Here is a 24,097-nt window from a genome sequence, read left to right on the forward strand (position 1 = left end):
CCCTAACCCTAACCCTAACCCTAACCCTAACCCTAACCTAACCCTAACCCTAACCCTAACCCTAACCCTAACCCTAACCCTAACCCTACCCTAACCCTAACCCTAACCCTAACCCTAACCCTAACCCTAACCCTAACCCTAACCCTAACCCTAACCCTAACCCTAACCCTAACCCAACCCAAACCCTAACCCTTACCCTATCCCCTAACCCTAACCCCCCTAACCCTAACCCTAACCCTAACCCTAACCCTAACCCTAACCCGAACCCTAACCCTAACCCTAACCCTAACCCTAACCCTAACCACCCCCTAACCCTAACCCTAACCCTAACCCTAACCCTAACCCTAACCCTAACCCTAACCCTAACCCTAACCCTAACCCTAACCCTAACCCTAACCCTAACCCTACCAACCCTAACCCTAACCCTAACCCTAACCCTAACCCTAACCCTAACCCTAACCCTAACCCTAACCCTAACCCTAACCCTAACCCTAACCCTAACCCTAACCCTAACCCTAACCCTAACCCTAACCCTAACCCTAACCCTAACCCTAACCCTAACCCTAACCCTAACCCTAACCCTAACCCTAACCCTAACCCTAACCCTAACCCTAACCCTAACCCTAACCCTAACCCTAACCCTAACCCTAACCCTAACCCTAACCCTAACCCTAACCCTAACCCTAACCCTAACCCTAACCCTAACCCTAACCCTAACCCTAACCCTAACCCTAACCCTAACCCTAACCCTAACCCTAACCCTAACCCTAACCCTAACCCTAACCCTAACCCTAACCCTAACCCTAACCCTAACCCTAACCCTAACCCTAACCCTAACCCTAACCCTAACCCTAACCCTAACCCTAACCCTAACCCTAACCCTAACCCTAACCCTAACCCTAACCCTAACCCTAACCCTAACCCTAACCCTAACCCTAACCCTAACCCTAACCCTAACCCTAACCCTAACCCTAACCCTAACCCTAACCCTAACCCTAACCCTAACCCTAACCCTAACCCTAACCCTAACCCTAACCCTAACCCTAACCCTAACCCTAACCCTAACCCTAACCCTAACCCTAACCCTAACCCTAACCCTAACCCTAACCCTAACCCTAACCCTAACCCTAACCCTAACCCTAACCCTAACCCTAACCCTAACCCTAACCCTAACCCTAACCCTAACCCTAACCCTAACCCTAACCCTAACCCTAACCCTAACCCTAACCCTAACCCTAACCCTAACCCTAACCCTAACCCTAACCCTAACCCTAACCCTAACCCTAACCCTAACCCTAACCCTAACCCTAACCCTAACCCTAACCCTAACCCTAACCCTAACCCTAACCCTAACCCTAACCCTAACCCTAACCCTAACCCTAACCCTAACCCTAACCCTAACCCTAACCCTAACCCTAACCCTAACCCTAACCCTAACCCTAACCCTAACCCTAACCCTAACCCTAACCCTAACCCTAACCCTAACCCTAACCCTAACCCTAACCCTAACCCTAACCCTAACCCTAACCCTAACCCTAACCCTAACCCTAACCCTAACCCTAACCCTAACCCTAACCCTAACCCTAACCCTAACCCTAACCCTAACCCTAACCCTAACCCTAACCCTAACCCTAACCCTAACCCTAACCCTAACCCTAACCCTAACCCTAACCCTAACCCTAACCCTAACCCTAACCCTAACCCTAACCCTAACCCTAACCCTAACCCTAACCCTAACCCTAACCCTAACCCTAACCCTAACCCTAACCCTAACCCTAACCCTAACCCTAACCCTAACCCTAACCCTAACCCTAACCCTAACCCTAACCCTAACCCTAACCCTAACCCTAACCCTAACCCTAACCCTAACCCTAACCCTAACCCTAACCCTAACCCTAACCCTAACCCTAACCCTAACCCTAACCCTAACCCTAACCCTAACCCTAAACATTTAGCATAAAAAGGGTTAATGAAATAGAAACTTAAAAGATTTGGCATAAAAAGGGTTAATGAAACAGAAACTTAAAAAAAGATTTGGCAAAAATAGGGTTAATGAAAAGGAAACTTAAAACAAATGTTAAAAACTGAAGTTCAAACTAAAGTTAAGAAACTGAATAACAGAAGGGTATAAATAGTATGGCATGAGCAAGGGAATTCATTCTGACTCAGACCTTTGAGGAAGACATTTGGCAGAAATTGGAAAGCCGTTTTTGATTTTTTTGTGTGCCTAGGCCTGAAGAAGACTGTAGTTTCAGTCGAAACGTTGCCAATAGGCACACTTATTTGATTTAAAAATTATTTGATTTTATTTTTATTTTATTTTTTTATTTCATTTTAACAAAAAAACAAAAAACAAAAAAATAATTTAAGTTCATTTTCATTTAAAATAAATAATTTAAGTTCATTTAAATAAAAAACAAAAACAAAATTGTTTCCATCTCACCAAGATGGTGGGATGGACTGATGGGTGGACCCTGGTGCGCCGTGGCGGACGCCGCGGACACACCAGGGACCATGACGGAAGAGGGGTCTGGGGGAAGGACCGAGCACCGCCTCCCTCCAATTGGAGGAGGGGCCCGAACCTTCGCCCTAACCCTAACCCTAACCCTAACCCTAACCCTAACCCTAACCCTAACCCTAACCCTATTATAGGGTTAAAAAGAGGTTAAAAAGGTCAAAAAAAGTTCATAGATTTAAAAAGACGATAAAAAATTAAAAAAGACGAACCAAAATGAAAAAAGGCGAATTTAAGAAAAGGGGCGGATATAAAAGGCGAGACAAGGAGTGAGAAGCTCATTTTTATCCTAGCTCTCGAAGCAGCAACATCCCATACAGCGAGCCTTATTGGATATATTATTATTATTTTTTTTGTGTGTGCCTTTGGCCTGAGGAAGACTCAAGGGAGTCGAAACGTTGCCTGGAGGCACACGTTCATGTAAGTTAATTGTTTTATTTTATTTTTTACAAAGAACTTAATTAAAAAAGTCTTTTTAAAGGCTAGTTTTTTGTTAGTTTATTAGAGTTCATCCTTCTCAAGTGGAGAAGCGTTTTTTGTTTATCCTTTTATTATTATAAATAAATAAATAAATAACACAGACAGTTGATTTCATAGTTTTTTTATTATTATATATCTACCTTAAAACAAAAATTATTATTATATGAATACAAAGCCTAAAATACTTACCTGAAAGAAAGAAAAAAAGAAAGAAAAGGAAAAAGGAGAAGAGAAAGGAAAAGAAGGAAAGGAAAAGGGAAACCAAAGTACTTACCAAAAGATGGACGGAGGCTGGACTACGGTCCGCTACGGCCGTAGACGCCGGGAGGCCAATCGCGGCAGGGTCCGGTTTATGGATGGGGGTTACCCTGGGTGGAAGGACCGTGCACCTTCCGCTTTCTCCAGCTGGAGGGGGCGGGTTCCTAACCCGAATCCTAACCCTAACCCTAACCCTAACCCTAACCCTAACCCTAATTTAATTCATTTACATTCATTAAGAGTAAAAAAATAGGGTTAAATTCATCATGAGGGGTATATATTTAAAAACTATTTGGATTTTAAGGGGTTAATTTGATTAAATTCGAAAAACTAAAAACTTAGACGATAAAAACTAAAAAAGACGATTAAACTAAAAAAGACGATTGAGCGGGTATAAAAAGGCGAAAACACATTGAGAGCTCATTTGGAGCTTAGGCTTTGATAGGAACAGCTGTTTTTAGTGCGTGGTAGCCAACCTTTTTTATTTGTATTGCCCTTGCCTGAAGAAGGCACATATAGTGCCGAAACGTCGCGCTAGGGCACACTTTTAATTCATTTAAAAAGAAAAAAGAAAAAAAGAAAAAAAGAAAGAAAAAAGGAATTTTTTAAGGGAGTTTTTTAGTTTTTTATTATTTTTTTTGGGTTTTTATTTTTTGTTTTTATTAAAAATTTAAGTTAATTCATATTTAAAAAATTAAAAACACCCTCCCATCATTATAAATGGCGTTTGCCAATGAGGATGGGGGGTGGCAGCTTGTCCGCCATGGGAGAAGGGGTCGCTCCCGTGGGCGGACTTTTGACCCACGACCCCAAGGCCATGGTTGGTCATCCTGGGACCGGGGAGGGGTGGATGCCAGAGGGGAGGCCCGTGCATTTCCTGGCCCTCATGGGATGGGACAGGCTATCCCTTTTCCTAACCCTAATGGATAAGGCAGAGGGCACCCACACGGGAATTCTGGGTTCAAACCCAGCTCGGGCCCAAAAAGAACATTATGGTTACAGTGAGTGCCTACTGCCCCCCCCTCTAAAAACAAACGTTTTTTATCCATTCTGAATCTGATTACCACCTTTTAAACCGTGGGGTTTTAATTTTAAATTTATTTTTATTCTTTTTAATTATTTATTTACTTTTTATTTTAGACTTTCTTATAAATTGTTAATTTTTTTTGTGTGGCCTTGGTGGTGGAGTGGCTTAGGCCATGGTCCTGCATACGGTAGACTGGAGTTCGAAACCCGGTCCCGGCAGAAGACTAAATTACAAAGTAAAAGATCTTAATGTCCATGGCCTTCGCCTTCCACCACCCCCAAGTCATTTGAAAACACCAAAACCCAACAAGAAGTTTTTAAGGGAGACCTATTTATTAAAAAAATTTTTTATATTTTATCTTTTATTTTTATGGGTTCTCGTGTGCCCGTGCCCCTCGTAGCACTCTTAAGAGTGTTGCGTTTTTCACCTAACTTAACCATCCAGGGGGGGCTCTAACCCTAAGGTCTTTTAACCCTCACAAATATTAACCCTTATACGCCTTCTCTTAATTTTTATTTTTATTGTGTCATTTTTATAAGATCTGTTAACCCTTTCATTGGCTCTCTCCCTCTCTTTTATGGTGGTTTTAGGAAACTAAAAAACCTTTTTCTAACCCTAATGTATTTGGTTTTAAATGTCTTTATGCATTGTTATCTTATCATTGTCTCTGTTTAATATTAATTTTTTAAAAATATTTTTATTTATACTATTGGAGTTATAGGAACCCCCAAGGAGTAATGAAAACAAAAAATGACAGTGTTGATACCTGTTGCCAGAGCTGCTTTTTTTATTAAAAATTTCTATTTATTTCAAAGAGCTTTGTCCCCTAACCTAACCCTAACTATCGAGATAAATTATCTAAACCTAACCCTAACCCTAAGGTCAAATACAACTTACACACACTTGAAGTCAAACACGGTCTTCTTTGAAGATAATGGCAATAACAAAAAAATACTCACCCAAATAGAGATGCTTTAAGCCTCCAGACACCCATGCAGTACTCCATAAAGTTAGCTACCATCCCCAACATACATTTAAATCCCAAATCATTACACTCCATAAAATAGTATCAAAAACAGTAGATTTGTATCTCTTTCTCCCACTGACTCAGTTAACAGATCCTCAATTTAAGTGGCTGGGCAGTGGCATCATCAAAGGGACATCACCACAAACCCAGAAAAACTTGTCTCAGATTTGAGAAAAAACAAAAACCTGAAAGATGCACTAGTTACAGTTACATTTTGTAGACAACAGGTGCGGATACAGAGGGAAAGTCACTGGGCTTTCAACCAAAGGAAGTACTTATTGAACCCACATGGGGGAGCCGGTGCTCCAATTATGGAGACAGTCACCCTCAGAATCTGGTGTACTGCATAAATTGTCAGTCCTGTAGTCTCCTCTGTGTGGGAGAGACAGGACAAACACTTTTAGCCAGACTAAAGCAAAACCTATACAACATTGGGGAAGGCAGACTGGACACCTAACTGGTCAAAATTTCCAAATTCATCCTGTTAAATATCTTTCCATCACTGGTCTACAAATGTGTGCAAAGTGGATGGGGAGTCAGAGAAGTATACATGACTAATTATGGAGAAAAAAACTAAAAACAAGTCCCCCTAGGACTTAATTTGGTTTCACAGAGAACACAGTATTTCTGAGGTTCTCAGTGATTAATTTTAGATTATGCATTGATTTTTCAGGTATACTATATGCAATTTATCATTATTTTGATAACATGAATATTTCATCCCATCCATCCATCCCAATCCAAGCTCTCAGCACCATTTAAATTTAATCGCTGTGTTCAATGGCAATACCCAGAAAGTGAGCAACCTGGTGTACAGTGGGCACTTTGCAGTGAAATCACCAAAACTTGTGTCTCCGCCACAAAATCCAGTGTATTGTGGGTCTTCTCCATGATTTTTAAGGGCTCTGGGAAAGGCACAGAAGGGTATGATGACATGTGTCCACTTGAAGGTCCCAGACCCCTTACTAAGGTATTTGAATTGGACAGCCATGTTGGCCAGAGTCCTAAGGTAGGTTAGGGTCAGGTTAAAATCAGGAATTCAATTTTGATGGTTAAGGTTAGGGTAAGTGGTAGGGAATGTATAATGTTGATGTTGAGTCCCTATGAATATAGTAAAACAAGTGTGTGTGTGTGTGTGTGTGTGTGTGTGTGTGTGTGTGTGATGACACACTACCTGACCTCTCAGGTTTCAGTCAGAGAGGCAAAGCAAGGCGAGGCCAGAAGACACCAGACAGACAGAGTGAGAGACAGACAGGCTAAAGGGGAGATAGACAGACACAGTGAGACAGACAGAGAGAGAGAGACAGGTCGTCAGACAGATAGCCATGCTGCTGAGACTCTGATGTTTACTGGATTTATTTTGGAATACACAACAGGAACTGGTAAGTGTGAACCATCACCTGTTTATGTTTGTTCTGCTCTCAGATGATTATTTAATTGTTTACTGTGTTTATACAGAGGACTGGGCATGTTACAGAAAGAGGTCACAGTTTGTTCTCGCAGATATGTTTTGGTTTGGTTTACACTGTAATGTTCACAACAATGATTTGTTGTTTTAGCCTCAGATTTCTGCATTGTCTCTGGACAAACTCAATTTTTATCCTATTTTACCTTCACCACAAGTTGTCATTATGATTTCAGAGTCTAAAGTGGATAGAGGTCTTAATCTACAAGTATGAAAATTTGTTAAGAAATGTCATATTTGGTTATTATTAACAATATTTCACAGAAGAATATATTAATAATCATGAACAAATCATTAATAACACTAGAGTCTTAATATCTGAATCTGAACTGACTGTGAATGCATCATTCATGTCACCATCAGACTTTGCTGTGTTGTATTTAAATGCACTGTGTGTGTGTGCGTGTGTGTGTGTGTGTCTGTGCGTGTGTGTGTATGCTTGTGCATGTGTAGTACACCTGCTGTGCTGCTGTTAAAGTGATCCTCTCTGATTTAACTCTGCGTCATGAAGTCATCAGACTCATTCAAACTAAAAAAAACAGTTGGACTAAATTGGACTTACTGTAAAACCGTTTCTTGCTATCTTTCTGTCTCTCTCTCACTCACACACACACACACACACACACACACATACAATAAGCTATGTTGGGAATCAAACCATAAACCATACAATCACAGCTGAAGGTGAAAAGTTAGATTGTTCCCCATGACAATGAAGATGGCGATTCAGTTAAAGTTGAATTTAGAGTTCAATTTCTGGTTTTGTTGAGAAAGCTGAAGGTCTGTAGAAGCTGCAAAATATCTGTTCTATTTGTTTTCAGTTTATTAATGTATTCAAGGTCCATTTACAGCACTTTTTATTGTAACTGTTGTTGTATTATTTCATATTTCAACACAAAATGTTTGTCACTTTAAATGAGGGTTTATTAATCAGCATGTAACCACAGCAACATTACTGATGCTTCAGGTAGGTAACAGGTGAAATTGAATTGAACTAACACTGGGCTCAAGTGACCACAAAAGAAGTGATCCCTCAGTCACTGACAAAGAGATGATAACAGACTCTCAGATGTCTCACCTATAAAGGTAAGGTATCTAAGCAGCTGTGTGAAGCAGATGAAGACTGACTGCAGCAGCCATTACTACTTTATCTAAAGCTACATGTGACTCAATCTTTAATAGTTTTAACATGCGGCTCATGAACTCAGTCACAAGCTTCAGGTTTTGTACGACACAATGCTGACTCCAGGTTAGAGTTGAAGATAAGCCAGCCATACTTGGTATTTATAGGCCAGCTGACTGGTGAACAAGCTGATCAGGGATCAGATATTAACAACTGCTGCCACCAACAACTGCTGGAGTCTAAATTAGCTCAGTGAGGCTGTGGCCAGGCTAATGCTAACTGAGCAGGGTCACACTGAAAGGTTAACAGTCTAACAGAGGAAACAGCAGTTAGCTAGCCAGATTAGCACTGCTAGCTTCAGCTCAGGATAGCATGTATGCTACAAGAGAAGGCGGCAGGTTCTGACCCAGGAAAGATTTAATATTGATGGATTATCACAGATATCTGGTTTCTGCAGCTGTTTTGACAGAGGCCTCACACAGGACATAACAGCTAGCTTTCTTAAATGTTTGTGCTATAACTTGCTAACATCTGACCAAATTTTAACTCTGATCTTTTTGTTCAGTTTTTTTTAGTTTCTCTATACAGTGTCTATATCAAATACTGCACCTACAGGATGTGTCATGGATGGAAATATTCTTCATTTTACACATATGTAACCAAATTCAATCCTGAAAATGTGGAAAACTGTGATCTGAACCCAGTTTAAATAAAGCTCTGGAAGTATGATCAGCATTTGGTGAAAGATGAATATAAAAGATGATTTAATTTCCAACAGAAACATCATTCAGGCTGAAAATCTCTTCAGATGGTTGGACAGGAAATCTGTAATTCCCTTTCAACACAAGACTGACCATTTTAATATAATTTACATTACATTAAATGTACAGTAATAACATGTAAAATGTGTTTATCCTTGTTTGTCAGACTGTGATCAGTGTTGTGTACTGATCAATTAGCAAATATATACACACATGTCAGAGGAGGTTATTGATGTTGTTGTTTGGTGTAGCCACATAACAGCCAGCAAAATACCTGTGATGTCTGTGGCTTCATTTAGTTTCTTGGTAGGTTTAGCCTTCAAGAGAAATAAGATTGAATGAAGCTGCACAGTGTATATATATCTCTCTCTCTCTCCCCTCTCTCTTTTACACACACACACACACACACACACACACAGTAACACATGTGATTGCTGCACATTTAGAGCTTTTAGAGTTACAAGTTACTTGGCATCTGAATCGCAATGTGATCCTCACAAACGACACACTCAGCAAATACACACAACCACACACACAACCACACACACACACATACATACACACACTTGAACATCAGTGTGAGGATGTGTTTCAGGTCTGGCAGCAGCTGTGTACTGTAGCTGGTTTGAGTCCACAGAGATTTCAGAGAAACTGGAGAAACGTCTGAGGTCGACTGTCAGAGAGTTTCTGTATGAGTATGACTCAGAGATACATGGCAAAATTTTACACCACCAGTTAATCTGCTGAGATTAATTATCAGGACAAAATTAGGTTTGGATTTAAAGGCCTCAGTGGAATATGAAAAGGCCCTACACCTTCTTCTTCTATTTAACTCTGGTGACAGACAGGAGCCCTGTATTAGGAGACTGACATTCACCAGAATATAATGTTTTAGGAGATCAGACAGGTATGCAGAGGCCTATCCATTTACGACTTTGGACATCATCAAAAGCACCTTAAAGTCTGATCTGTCATGGATAGGGAGTCAATGAAGGGAAGCTTAAACTGGTGTAATGTGTAAAATTTGAGCTGCAGCATCTGAACCACTTGAAGACAAAACCAAACAATACAATAACATTGATAAAACAAAGACATGAATTAGATTTCAGCATCAGTCATAGACAGAAAAGACAGAATCCTAGCTATTTTACACGGTGAAAAAAGGCGGTCATAGTAATATCTTTAATGTGCTGATTGAAGGAGAGGATACAATCGACACCAGATTCTTGGCTGTCAGACTGAGAAACGACACAGTTGTCGAAAGTTATTGTTAAATAATCAAACCGGTCTTTATGTTGGGTCAAGCCAATGACCAGCATCTGAATCTATGAGCAAAAAATTATAAGATATGCAGCTTTTCAGAGCAGACAAATGAACTAACTTTGTCATCTGAGAGGAATTGTCAACCTTTAAACACAGCTAAGTATCATCAGCATGACAGTGGAAATTAATTCCATTACTTCTATGAGAAGAGCAGAGGGCAAAGACCAGAGCCCTGGAGTACCTGATATTCCACAACAGAGGATGTTGATATAGTATTATTTCAATAGGCACACTGTGCTCTGTCATAAGTAACACTTTAACCAGGCAGAGCCAGACCAGAGATCAATCAATCAATCTATCGTATCAAAAGCTGCACTGAGTACGAGAGGAGTAAGGATCACAGAGTTGGGTTCTGTGATTGAAGAGCAGATTGAAAAGATTCATAAAGGTTATTGTTAGATATGGCCGATGGTTCCAGCATAACAGTTTTAAAGCCAGTGGGGACGAGGCCAAATGTAAGTGATAAATTAACAATATTTAGGACTGTTATAAAACTGGACAGAGAGCTTCACAAAGCTTAGCTGGTAAAGAAGGCAGAAGGTATGATTACAGAGATATTGTTTCAAAATATGTTGAAAAAGGGACTGTCTAGGATTCAACATAATGGTGATTGTGATTAGGAACTAATTTTGTATGTAATCTCATCTATTTTAATGCAGAAAAAGTCAAAGAAATCAGGAGCTGTAAAGCAATCCAATCCTCTGCAGTCCTTCTTAAGGCTTGAAAGTAAAATTAGTATGAATCATTTATCATTATTCTTGTTTATTATTATTGTGTACTTTCAGGATGAATTCTGTAACCACAGTAAATGTGGGTGACTTGAAGAAACAAAAAACATCATGCTAATGCAATCCAGATGTTCTGTGTTAAGGCTTCTTTTCCCTGGCAACTGTAATTGGACCTATGTTCATCCTGAGAGGTTATATTAGTGGCTTCTATCTATTTAGTTCATATTTCTTTGTTTTTGGGCAAGTGACCTATTATGGTCTTCAGCTTTATTTTACAGAAAACTATGAATTATGTCTTGGTCTCTTGTTTGAGGAGATTCTCCCCCTGGCTTCAAGGTTGTAAGGTACCTGTATGCAATATACTTATTTTTCCTCAACCATTACAGTTTTGTGTGTTTATTCTCCAGAATATTTTTTTTCCTAAACAGTGCAACACTCATTAAGAAAGGGCATGTATCTCTGCAGAAAACCAGGGTGATGACCTCTTTGACTGTTTAGCTTTGAATGAAAACCAGGGTGATGACCTCTTTGACTGTTTAGCTTTGAATGTAACTGAATCAAGGAGATTCAGCAGAGCTGTGTCTAAGTCAATAGTTTGTTATTCAACAGCACCTGTGGCAGTAGTGTAAGGAGCCAAGAGCAGTTAAACTTGATGGACTAATATGTCAATGGTGCATACATCAGCATCAGTGTTCTAAGGACAGGCTAGTATCGCCTTGATTTTAGGAAGGTAGTGATCTGACACAAAATACACAGAGACTCTACAACACAGTTTAATTAATACAGAGACAGTCATCATCAGTCATCGTTACCATGGAGGCTTTGTAGCCTAGTATTTGATATGAAATATAAATTAATAGCATAAAAATATGAAAATAAAGCAAATAACTATCAAATAAAGGTAAAATTCCTGACAAAATTAAATTCTAGATCATAAGATTTTACCATTAGAGATAGTAACCATTGTTCAAACTTAAATTATGTTTGTAATATAACATGAATGAGTCATGACACAAAGAGATATAGGTCAGTTCAGAGAAAATAACATGAGGAAAACTCAAAATAACAATTGTGACTAAGAGTGCTTGATATCAAAGAGGCTGAATCAATGATCTGGTGAAGAATAGATATAATGCTTGGCTTATGAGTAGATGGGTGACATGTATGCAGGCAGATTGGAGATCAGGCAGCCGGGAGGGAGCAAGAAGCACCACACCCACACTACAGACACAGATACACACACAGAGGCTTTTTTTCTCAGAAAAGTTCCTAACTATGTGAAATGAGCTGAAGCGTCTAAGCAGCTGTAATTGATAAGAGTTGGTCCAGTTCTCCAACCGAGGAAAGGAGCTTTAATGCTTCCTATCCTATCTCCTTGAGCATAGGAAACACTGGCCATTCCTTTATTAAAGGAAAGGAGAAAATGTTGTCCCACAATTCCTTGCAGGAATAAAGCAATGCACTGTTTTACTTCCACCACAGCAGATCCATGTAAATGTAGAAACAACAGAGCAACTGTCTAAACTCCAAATTCATAAATATAGATTCATTATTCTTTAGATCCAGTTAGGAGTCATCATAAAGAACGACACTACAGAATTTATAGTTAACATCATCATCATCATAACAAATGATTCACAGACGATTCACTTCCAACAATGTCCTTAATTGCACAGCTACACACACCTCCAACTTAAACCCCACTCTCTGTCATGCATCTCCGGTTGCCCAGTCCTTCAGTGCATGTGCTCCCATCTCTCTTATTCTCTCAGTAGTTTTGACAGGTTCACTGTGGCTGTCTTTCTCTGGTGTGTGTGGTTCACTGAAGTCCAGCACACTACTGCATTAAAAGAAGAGTCTGATTAGGTAATGAGCAACAGCTGATTCATCAACTAACCTGCTCTCATCCCCACCCCTCTCTCCAGCAGCTGCATGCCCAACCCCACACTTTTTATTTTCAACAGTATCTATGTTGTTGTTTCCTCCTGTGAGTAACTGATGGTTAAATGTTCCTGTGTATAAACTCAAAAGGTCTTTTCTAACAAGTTGTGGATCTGTGTTGGACAGGAAACCTTACTTGAATTGTTGGCTTACAGCATTGAGTTTATCACTTTATTTTTCTCCATGTTTTTTAAAGAAAGTTGGTTTAAAAACACAAAGTCCAGTGTGAGTGCAGGCAGCATTGTGGTTGTCTTTTCCTAAGTTCTCATGAACTCTCATTTATATCCTTGACCTCATGACATTTTCCATCCTGATGAGTCATTAAGAAAGGAGACATCTGTACACAGAGACTGACAGAGAGAGGAGACAGGATTCAATTCAATTCAATTCAATTTGATTTGTATAGCGCCAAATCATAATATACATTATCTCAAGGCACTTTACAGGGTAAGGTCAAGACCTTACTTTGTTACAGAGAAAAACCCAACAGTTCCCACAACGAGCAAGCGCTTGGCGACAGGGGGGAGGAAAAACTCCCTTTTAACAGGAAGAAACCTCCAACAGAACCGGGCTCAGGGTGGGCGGCCGTCTGCCTCGACCGGTTGGGTTTAGGAGAAGATAGAAAGAGGGGGAGGGGGAGGAGAGGGGAGAGAAGAGAGAGAGAGAGAGACCAGGAACAGCTGTGTAGGTAATGGTGTTATCAATAATAATGATGACAGGTAACAGTGGTTAATAGTAAAGATGAGTAGTGGTGGATCTGGATCCTGCTGCTCCCGAGGCAGAGATACCTGCAGAATGAGGACAGAGAGAGGGAGAGAGAGGAGAAGCACAAACTACGGGAGAGAAAAGGAAACAAAGTTAATGGCATGAGGTCATCGAGAGAGAGAGGGGGAGAGAGACAGAAATAGGGAGAGAGCGCCCAGTGAATCATGGGAATCCCCCAGCAGTCTAGCTCTATAGCAGCATAACTAAGGGATGGGTCAGGACATACCCGAGCCAGCCCTAACTATAAGCTTTACTAAACAAGACAGTTTTAAGCCTGATCTTAAAGGTAGAGAGGGTGTCTGCCTCCCGAACCCACACTGGGAGCTGGTTCCACAGGAGAGGAGCCTGATAGCTGAAGGCTCTGCCCCCCATTCTATTCTTACAAACTCTGGGAACCACAAGTTGACCTGCATTTAGAGAGCGAAGTGTCCTATTGGGAAAATAGGGAACTATAAGCTCTCCAAGGTACGATGGTGCCTGACCATTAATGGCTTTGTAGGTGAGGAGGAGGATTTTAAATTCGATTCTGGATTTTACAGGGAGCCAATGCAGAGAGGCTAACACAGGAGAGATGTGATCTCGTTTCCTAGTTCCTGTCAGTACTCGTGCTGCCGCATTCTGGATCAATTGGAGGCTTTTTACTGAATTTTTGGGACATCCTGACAATAAAGAGTTACAGTAGTCCAGTCTTGAGGTAACAAATGCATGAACTAGTTTTTCAGCATCCTTTAGACATAGAATGGGTCTGATTTTAGCAATATTGCGCAGGTGGAAGAAGGCTGTCCTAGAGACTTGCTTTATATGTGAAGTAAAGGACAAGTCCTGGTCAAAAATGACACCAAGGTTTCTGACTGTAGCACTGGAGGCCAAGGTGATGTCATCCAGAGTCAGTATATTATCACATAGTGTATCTCTGAGGTGTTTTGGGCCAATTACAATAACTTCAGTTTTGTCTGAATTTAAGAGTAAGAAATTACTGGTCATCCAGATTTTTATGTCCTTAAGACAGACCTGAAGCTTGGCTACCTGGTTAGTCTCACCTGGCTTCATGGATAAGTACAGCTGGGTGTCATCTGCGTAACAATGAAAATTCATCTGGTGCCTCCTAATAATGTTTCCCAGAGGAAGCATATATAGACTGAAGAGCATTGGTCCTACCACAGAACCTTGTGGAACTCCATGACTGACTTTAGTTATGATAGAGGAGTCATTATTAACATGAACAAACTGGAGTCTATCTGACAGATATGACTTAAACCAGCTTAGTGCGGTTCCTTTGATGCCGACCATATGTTCTAGTCTCTGTAATAAAATCTTATGATCGATGGTGTCAAATGCGGCACTAAGATCTAGTAGGACAAGTACAGAGACAAGTCCATTGTCTGAAGCTATGAGGAGATCATTGGTAACCTTAACCAGAGCAGTTTCTGTGCTATGATGGACTCTAAAACCTGACTGAAAATCTTCAAACAAACCATTCCTGTGCAAATAATCACATAACTGGTTTGCAACGACCTTCTCAAGGATTTTGGAAATAAAGGGGAGGTTGGATATAGGTCTATAATTGGCTAAAACATGAGGATCAAGAGTAGGCTTTTTAAGTAGAGGTTTAATTACTGCAACTTTAAAAGCCTGCGGTACATAACCAGTTGATAAAGATAAGTTAATCAGACTTAATATAGAGGTGTCAAGTAAAGGAAAAACCTCTTTGAACAACCTTGTTGGAACGGGGTCAAGAAGACAAGTTGATGGTTTAGATAAAGAAACTGTTGAAGTGAGCTCAGGGAGATGTACAGGAGAGAAACAGTCAAAATATAAGCCAGTTACAGTGGACTCTGAGGCTGCTGAACTGGACAGTACATCTGAGCCAGCTGTGGGGAGGAGATGGTGAATTTTTTCTCTAACAGAGACAATTTTATCTGTAAAGAAGCTCATGAAGTCATTACAACTGAGGGCTAAAGGTATAGATGGGTCAACAGAGCTGTGGCTGTCTGTCAGCCTGGCTACAGTGCTGAACAGAAACCTGGGATTGTTCTTGTTTTCTTCTATCAATGATGAATAATAGGATGTTCTGGCTTTACGGAGGCTTTTTTTATACGCCAATAGGCTGTCTTTCCAAGCCTTTAGAGATTCTTCCAGGTTAGTAGAACGCCACTTCCTTTCTAGCTTCCTTGAATTTTGCTTTAAAGCTCGTGTTTCTGAGTTGTACCATGGAGCTAGCCTTCTCTGACTCACTACCTTCCTCCTCAGAGGGGCCACAGTATCTAGAGTTGCACGCAGTGAGGCTACAGTACTATCAACAAAATCATCAACCTGTGTGGATGTGAAGTTAAGAGAGCTGTTCCCTACTGCATTGATACATGGCAGTGGGCTAAGTACTGATGGGATTCTTTCTTTAAATTTGCTAATGGTATTGTCAGAGAGACACCTGCTGTAATAGATTTTTTCCCCAGATGCTGTGTAGTCCATGACTGAAAACTCAAATGTTAACAGAGAATGGTCAGATAAAAGAGGGTTTCTGGGAGAAACTGTTAAATATTCGATGTCAATCCCATAAGTCAGAACCAGATCAAGGGTATGGTTAAAAGAGTGAGTGGGTTCATTAACATGCTGAGAGAAGCCAATTGAGTCTAATAATGAATTAAATGCATGACTCAGGCTGTCACTTTCAACATCTACGTGAATGTTAAAATCACCCACCATGATAACTTTATCTGTGCTGAGAGCTAACTCAGATAAAAACTCTGAGAACTCAGATAAGAACTCAGAGTAAGGGGCAGGTGGACGATATACAGTAACTAGAAGGACTGGTTTTTGTGTCTTCCGGTTTGGGTGTGACAGACTAAGAATAAGGCTTTCAAATGAATTATGATTAACCTTATGCTTGGGATTCATTAATAAATTGGAGTGATAAATGGCTGCCACCCCTCCTCCTCGGCCTGTGCCTCGAGGGATATGAACATTAACATGAGTGGGGGGTGTTGATTCATTCAGACTAACATATTCATCCTGCTGCAGCCAGGTTTCAGTCAGACAGAGCAGATCAATGTTATGATCAGTTATCAGATCATTGACTAGTAGAGATTTAGATGAGAGTGATCTGATATTCAATAATCCACATTTAATTTTCCTGTTATTTGGTTCTGGACTAACAGTTGTGCTAATTTTTATTAGGTTTTCATGTCTAACTCCTCCTCTGTTCGCTTTTGATTTATTATATTTAAATGTAGGTGGTCGGGGGACAGACACAGTTTTTAGGGGGTGAATGGCAGGCGACTGCTCTAAGAGAGGCGCAGAGAAGAGTGTAAGACTGCGACTCTGCCTCCTGGTCTCAACTCTGGTTTGTCATGGCTTTGGCTTTCTAATAAACTCAGTGAAGTTTCTAGATAAGAGAGCAGCTCCATCCAGCGTGGGATGTATGCCGTCCCGTCTAATCAGACCAGGTCTTCCCCCGAAAGTCTGCCAGTTATCAACAAAGCCCACATCATTAGCGGAACACCACCTCGATAACCAGCGGTTGAACGATGACAAGCGGCTGTACATGTCATCGCTGGTCAGATTGGGTAGGGGCCCAGAGAAAACTACGGAGTCCGACATTGTTCTAGCATAAGTACACACCGACTCCACATTAATCTTAGTGATCTCCGAAACCAAACAAATGCAACCTGCACTGAGCCAGAACATGTTACTATCAACGAGTGACTGTAGAAGCAGTACAGCAGTAGATACTTTGCTTTGACAGCTTCAGACCCGCTGAACGTTTGACAACCAACTGACCATGAGTCTCAGAATGTGGACGACAGCAGAAGTTGCAGAGTAATGATTTAATCCTTAATAAAGTTATCCAACACTGATGGAGCTCAGCTGCAGCAACAAACAGTGTAAACATGAACAGCAGAGTAACAGTGATAGTATCAGGTTATAACATCTCCATGAATATGTAACAAATAATAACTATCTTTTTAAGTTCAGTTTGAATATTTCACACAATGATAACATGAGGTGACAGGAAACATTCAAAATGTTGATTATTCTCCAGTTTTTAATGAAGTGATTCTGAATGTGACAGAAACATGTGGATAAATGTATTTATCTCCTGCAGAACCATCTAATCTAAACATAATGAATATCAGTATGTAAATAGTTCATAGTCATTATGTGTGACTGCAGTGCCCCCTGTTTGTAGGAGGACTCTGTTAGTTGTTACACACACACGGAAGAAGTTTACCCTCAGGGCATGAAGCCATCACACATGGTTAACATTGTAAAAACTTCTATTTTAACCCAAACCAGGATCTTTTAATCCTGGATCCTGAACCTGAACTTAACCAAACTGCAATAGCAAAATGAAGCCAGAGAGTCTTTCTGTCAAGAAGGCTTTGTGGCAGGAAGCCCTGAGGGCAAACTTCTCTCAGCACACACACACACACACACACACACACACACACACACACACACACACACACACACACACACACTCATCGTTTTATTTTAGTGTGTTGAGCTGACAGAGAGAGGAAATGCCGGGCGTCTCTGACTGCATCCAACAACATTCTGTGGTCTACAGTTACACACACAAGTGTGTTGCTGCATTAGAAGCAGCAGGACTTTTCTCTATCAGTGTGACACAACATCACACTCTGCAGGAACAACAACACTGATAACAGCTGTGTGTGTATGTGAGTATGAAGGCAGACAGCTTCATGAGTCACCTGTCTGTCTCTCTGAGAGAAATACAACATTTAATAAACCAGCTGTTTCATTATAGGTTTATCCTAACTTAACTTTAATGCCTCCAGTTCTCCTCCAACATCTGCTCACAGTTCTTCAGGTTGTTCCAGCTTCTTGGAGAACTTGCCTCAGTTCTGTCTCTTCATATGATCCAAGACTGACTCCAGGATGCTGAGATCAGGTCTCTGTTGGGATTCAGGAATCCTTGTTCTTTGGTCTCTCAAGATAGGGTTAGTGTTCTTTGTGGCTCTGTGTGTTTGGACTTAATTTGGACCAATCAGACTCCTCCTGACAAGGAAGAAGAATCTGAAGAGAGGTCTGATCTATGTGTTACTGTCCACTGTGCTTCACTACTTTCATACTTATGTCCTTTCAATGTATTTAAACTGCAGCATTGAGAAAATATATTTTCATTCTCCTTTAGACTGGAAACTGTTTAGAGACAATAATGATAAATTCTACTACCTTCAAAACTCAGCTGAATATTGATTTAAAAAATTTCAACAGTAACTGGGGGCATGGCCTCAACAAAAGTGATATTACATTTATCTGTACCTGTTTCAGTGGCTGTAAATATGAACTCTGGTCTTTATTATTATTATTCTTTATTTTGAGTTCACAGATCTGAATTTTCTTTGGCAACATCTTGTGGTGAAAAACTAGATTAATGTGACCAATGTTAATGTGGTTTGAATCAGTGAGACTCTGTGTGGCGCCTGTTATCACAAAGACAAGAGGCTTAACGACATGTTAGTGATGGACACACACACACACACACACACGCACACATCGTAACACACACACACACCTTCAGTTTAAAGCAGTGAACGACCGAACAGCAGCTGAACGCAGTAAGACTATTTTTAATATCATTACTGTTAGTGTAGTCACAGGTTTGATTGTGTTCACATATTCATGTGTGTGATGGTGTCTTTTGTGTATATGTTCATACATGTTGATATTTATTTGTGGGTGCAGATGGATGAAAGACATTTTACCAGCAGACACACATGTTTTGAGATCTATAACTGAGACTGTTAATTACTGTGAATGAGTCTCAACACTTTGTGTCTGTCAGGACATTTAAAACAATATCTGAGAAACAGAAGCTAATAAAATTTAATGTAAGGGTTAGGGTTAGGGTTAGGGCTGATTGTGCTCTATAACTGATATGTTATGCTGTGTAATGATGAATTAAGGAAATAATTCACATAACCTTGGTTTAATTTTGCATTTGGCATCTTTGTGTAAAGCTAAAAAATTTAGTTATAATTTTATTTAGAACATCCACATTTAGACATTTTGACTGACTTGTTAAAAGATCTTGATCTCAGGTTTGTTATGACAAAAACCTAATAGAGACTTGCTGTGATATCATTTAATTTATTAAATATTTAAACATTGCAGTTACCAAGCTGAATACAGGAGAGAACAGTTGGTGGTTAACCTCTAATGATAGATGTCTTTGTTGTGTGTAACATCAGATTCAGAGAGTCAGCTCTGTAGTAAGTCATCAACTGACAGAATGTAAATCTTGACTAAAATTGGTTTCACAGAAACATTTGTTAAAAACAGTATAAGTAAAAACAATAACAATAAAACTTTATTAGGTATCAAACAATTAAACCAGTTTAATCCTGAGTTTATGGGAACTTGTTGAACAAACGGTTTGGGACAGAGCTCCAGAGGGAAGGGGCAGTTTGGTCATGAGACCAGGGTGGTGTTTGAAGAAGGTGGTACTCTAAAAAATGACTCTGAGGTTGTGAATGTTAGGGAGAGAAGTTATTGATGGCGAGGCAGAAGTTGGTGCAGTTTTGGTGAGGTGTTTAGGTTCATGAAGATCACACTGTATTTAAGACAGTTTGCTTCAGTCCATGACTTGATGTGGGTTGGGCAGTTGGTCAGGGTGGGGGGATGAGACAGTGATGATGGATTTAGTGAAGATATCATCGGAGTAGCAGTGGAAAGGGAAACAGTGATGTGACTGATGTCTGTGGTCACATTAGCTGCCCCTTTTTGTGCTTCCTGCCTTGGCCTCTGGCACGATGCCACAGTGACTAATGTTGTCTATGGTCTCCATCAATGCACCATGTTATCTTTAGCTGGTTGAAACAGCCATTACATCTGCTTCCACATTACAGCAGTAACTGTTGAGAAGCTAAGTAACCTACAGAGTTTGTGATCCCTGCAGAGATGCCACATCATCTGTTGCTGTTTGTGGTCCCTACTGTGGTCCATGATTAGATGCCACAGTTTGTGGAGGAATGCAGAATGCCTCTGTAATGCTGTTTTTGTGATACCAACTATGGCACCTGTCTGATTCTGTCTTTGCAAACTGCTGGTGAGATGATGATTCTGATGAAATTTTGGTGAGATGTTACATACTGATATCTGCTATGAGATGTTACTGAACTGTCATGTTGTGTTGATGCTGGTGAGGTGTTGGTGAGATGTTAGTGAGATGTTGTTGAGGTATTGGTGAGATGTTGTTGAGGTGTTGGTGAGATGTTGGTGAGATTCAGGTTAGGACGTTGTCAGGTTGAACACCACAGCCTGAAGCAGACTAACAACAGGCTCCTTCACATTTCATTGTGGAGGATATGAGCTACTCACTGTTTTATGATCCATACGACTAAATGTCAAATGAAAGGTTTAGTTCACACTGATGCTGAATGAAGAGAAATGTAAGAAACCAGGCACATGGAGGAAGAGGAGATGATGAAGACTTAGACTGTAATCATCTGAACAACACATTCGCTCTACAACGCAGATTTAAAGGAACATGATGTTAAAAAATCTGTTTCACTTTGATTATGAGTGTGACCTATGACCTTTCCCCAAGAATCACAACCACCATCATCGTCATCAGCTGATGATCCAGGTGAAATTCAGGTGAACTCATATTCTGTCTTCTGTCTAAAGAAACACTTAACACAACAGAGGAGCAGCTTCATCACAACTCTTCATCTTTACATCCTCCTCCTCCTACTCAGACTCACTTCATCAATACATCCTCCTCCTCAAACTATCAGCTGCTCTCATGATGATATCTTCACTAAATTTGTCATCACTGTTTCACCCCCCCACCCCCCCACCCCCCACCCCGACCAACTGCCCCACCTACATCAAGTCATGAACTCAAGCACACAGTCTTAAATCTAATGTGATCTTCATGAACCTAAACACATCACCAAAACTACACCAACTTCTGCCTCACCATCAGTAATTGCTCTCCCCAACATTCACAACCTCAGAGTCATTTCTTAGAGTACCACCTTCTTCAAACACCACCTTAGTCTCATCACAACTGCCCCCTCCCTCTGGAGCTCTGTCCCAAACCGTTTGTTCAACAAGTTCCCATAAACTCAGGTTTAAACTGGTTTTAAGGAGAGGAGACATGGAGAGGAGAAAAGGAGAGAAAACAAGGAGAGGAGAGGAGAGGAGAGGAGAGGAGTTTAGTGGTTGATTAGGGGAAGGTGAAGAGGGTCTGAAAGAAAATCATGTAGAAGTCCAGAGAGGAATGAAGGATGTGTGTGTGTGTGTGTGTGTGTGTGTGTGTGTGTGTGTGCGTGTGTGTAGGAATGAGCTGGGTCATCGTACTCTCTGTAACTTTACACTGGAGGGTCAAACTGAAGACTTGCAACAGCTGCTGCTGCCATGGCAACGCGAGGGTGGGGTCAACCCTGGCAATGCTGAAGACACCAGAGACAAGACTGTGTGTGTGTGTTTGTGTGTCTGATTGGCTGTCAGTGCCTGACATTGATAAAATTATAAGTCCCTGGATTAATACACAGATATACAGACACACACTCATATATACACATAACACATACACAACACACACATAGGCAGGTTGTTAATAGTTGAGGTGAACTGACACCTGCACAGGTGAATATCTAACATGCTCTGTGCAGGTTCATATTTGGAGACCAGTTACACACAACAGTCAGAGACGACTGTATCTATGGACAGACTGGTCCATCTGACTGGTTTTACTGGTACATTAAAGGAACAACCTGAGGATAGACAGGATTGTCCAGTCTGTGAAGGACACATAATTCCAGACTTTACACAGGTAGAATGTGGTCACCAATAGAAACAGGCAGAACGTAAACCAGGTAAACTCACCCACCTGCATACCTTAAGACAATGCTGGAATGGTTACTGGGAGAACTGGGACATTTCCTGATGGGCTGTTACATTAACTGGGTCTGTGGCTCATTTTAATGAAAATGAAACACAGTGAGTGGCAGAGTGACAGGTGCGATGATCAGATCTCTACCTTCATCACCTTTAAACTTTGAGGTTGGCTGATGCTGACTCATGGTAACAGAGGTAAAAAAATGGTCTGACATGTTCAGAGTAAAGAAGTTAAAATCCAGATGTTTCAGCAGCAGTAATTCTGTAGACAGACAGGAGCAGCAGGGCCACAGCTCCCAGTGCAGCTCCCAGTGAGTCCTGTTAACAGACTGAGCAGCAGGCAGAAGACAAAAGGAAACAGGATAGTGTTGTTTCCTGTTTCCTCAGTGTCTGTGATCATCTCAGATCTACACAAAGATCCAGAATCACCTGTAGATACATGTGGTCCTGGTTCAGACTGTAGCTGCTGGTGTTTCTGATATTACAATAATAATTCAGGTGTTACTGTTTGGTTGTCTTACAAATCATCACAGTTTAGTTCAGTTCACTCATTCACTAACATTAGCTCTATGTGATGGTCACTGAAGTCCCTCCTGCCATTTTCCATCCAGTCACCAGATGTCCCCAGACTTTACCTCCTCTGACCCCCCTGATTAAGGCTTGGACCCCACCCCCAACCCAAGAGAGGTAAAACGGAGGTTCTGGGTTTGAATCCCGGGCCTGGGGCCTTTCTATGTGGAGTTTGCACATTCTCATGTCTGTGTGCGTTCCCTCCACGTTCTCCACCTTCATCCCACAGTCCAAAGACATGAACGTTAGGTTAATTAGTGACTCTAAATTGCCCGTAGGTGTGAATGTGAGTGTGTCTTGTTGTTTGTCTCTGTATGTCAGCCCAGTGATAGACTGGTGACCTGTCCAGGGTGTACCCTGCCCTTGCCCAATGTCAGCTGGGATTGGCTGCAGCCCCCCTGTGACCCGGTTTGGATAAGCAGTATAGATAACAGATAGATGCCTGGAAGAATCTTGTAATATGATTTCAGATCCCCTAAAGTGGACTGTACCATTTCTTAACCTTGATGTTTTGTTTTTTTTCATATAAAGAAGGAGAAGATAATGTAGGTTCAATTGATCTGCTGTCGAAGTACTGATTATTATACCTGTGTAACATCACAACTACAGCAGCTAGAGGAGCTGTGAGAACACCTGAAACTAGACAAGTCCCTCAAGACAAAGTTGACCCATATGATTGCCCAGTATAATTCACACTGGTCAGATTCATATTCATTTTAGTGTGTGTGTGTATGTGTGTGTTTGAGTGTGTGTGTGTGAGAGAGAGAGAGAGAGAGAGAGAGAGAGAGAGAGAGAGATGAACACAAATCAGACAAAGTTCCCATTCATCAAACAACAGCTCTTTGTTTTATTTCTCTTGTTTTTGTCTGAGCTCTGAGAGAAATAAAAAAGTCTGTAGATGAAAAATTCAGACAGAGACAGACAGAAGACACACAGCGTAGTAACAGACAGACAGACAGATAGACAGACAGACAGACAACAAGGACAGGTGAGACAGGTGGGAGCAGGTAAATCCAGAGGACAGAGCTGCAGCCGTGATGAGCAGAAAAATGTCATTTTTTGAGTTTTGGAGGAGAAGCAGGGAGAGAGGAGCTCTTCTGAAGAGAGCCAATCAGCTGAGACTTCATCCTTCACAGCTGTAAGTCTGAGTCCCTTTACCTGCAGATTGTACTATCAACAGAGCTGCACATGTTCAATTAATCTGACTGATCAGGTGTACCAGATGCTGCAGGTTGTTCATTGT

At 40.9% G+C, this 24,097-nt stretch overlaps 1 protein-coding gene across 3 annotated transcripts in view; it reads left to right on the forward strand.

The window, feature by feature from the left end:
• Nucleotides 1–5,956: 5,956 nt before the first annotated feature.
• Nucleotides 5,957–24,097, forward strand: part of scn4ab (sodium channel, voltage-gated, type IV, alpha, b) — a 43,493-nt gene continuing 25,352 nt past the window's right edge. Inside the window, exon 1 of one of the 3 annotated variants that reach the window (XM_071463591.1) lies at nucleotides 5,957–6,689. Coding sequence is in view for 2 of the 3 variants with exons in the window: in XM_071463575.1 (XP_071319676.1) it covers nucleotides 23,892–23,992 (101 nt within the window). In the remaining variant the exon portion in view is untranslated. Of the gene's footprint in view, nucleotides 6,690–21,751; nucleotides 23,993–24,097 lie in introns of those variants that run through there. The other 2 variants (XM_071463575.1, XM_071463583.1) reach the window with 2 other exon arrangements.

This window comes from Trachinotus anak, unplaced genomic scaffold (assembly GCF_046630095.1).
Source record: "Trachinotus anak isolate AG129_WGS33_773 ecotype Australia unplaced genomic scaffold, CSIRO_AGI_Tana_v1 ptg000003l, whole genome shotgun sequence".
NCBI classification, from domain to species: domain Eukaryota; kingdom Metazoa; phylum Chordata; class Actinopteri; order Carangiformes; family Carangidae; genus Trachinotus; species Trachinotus anak.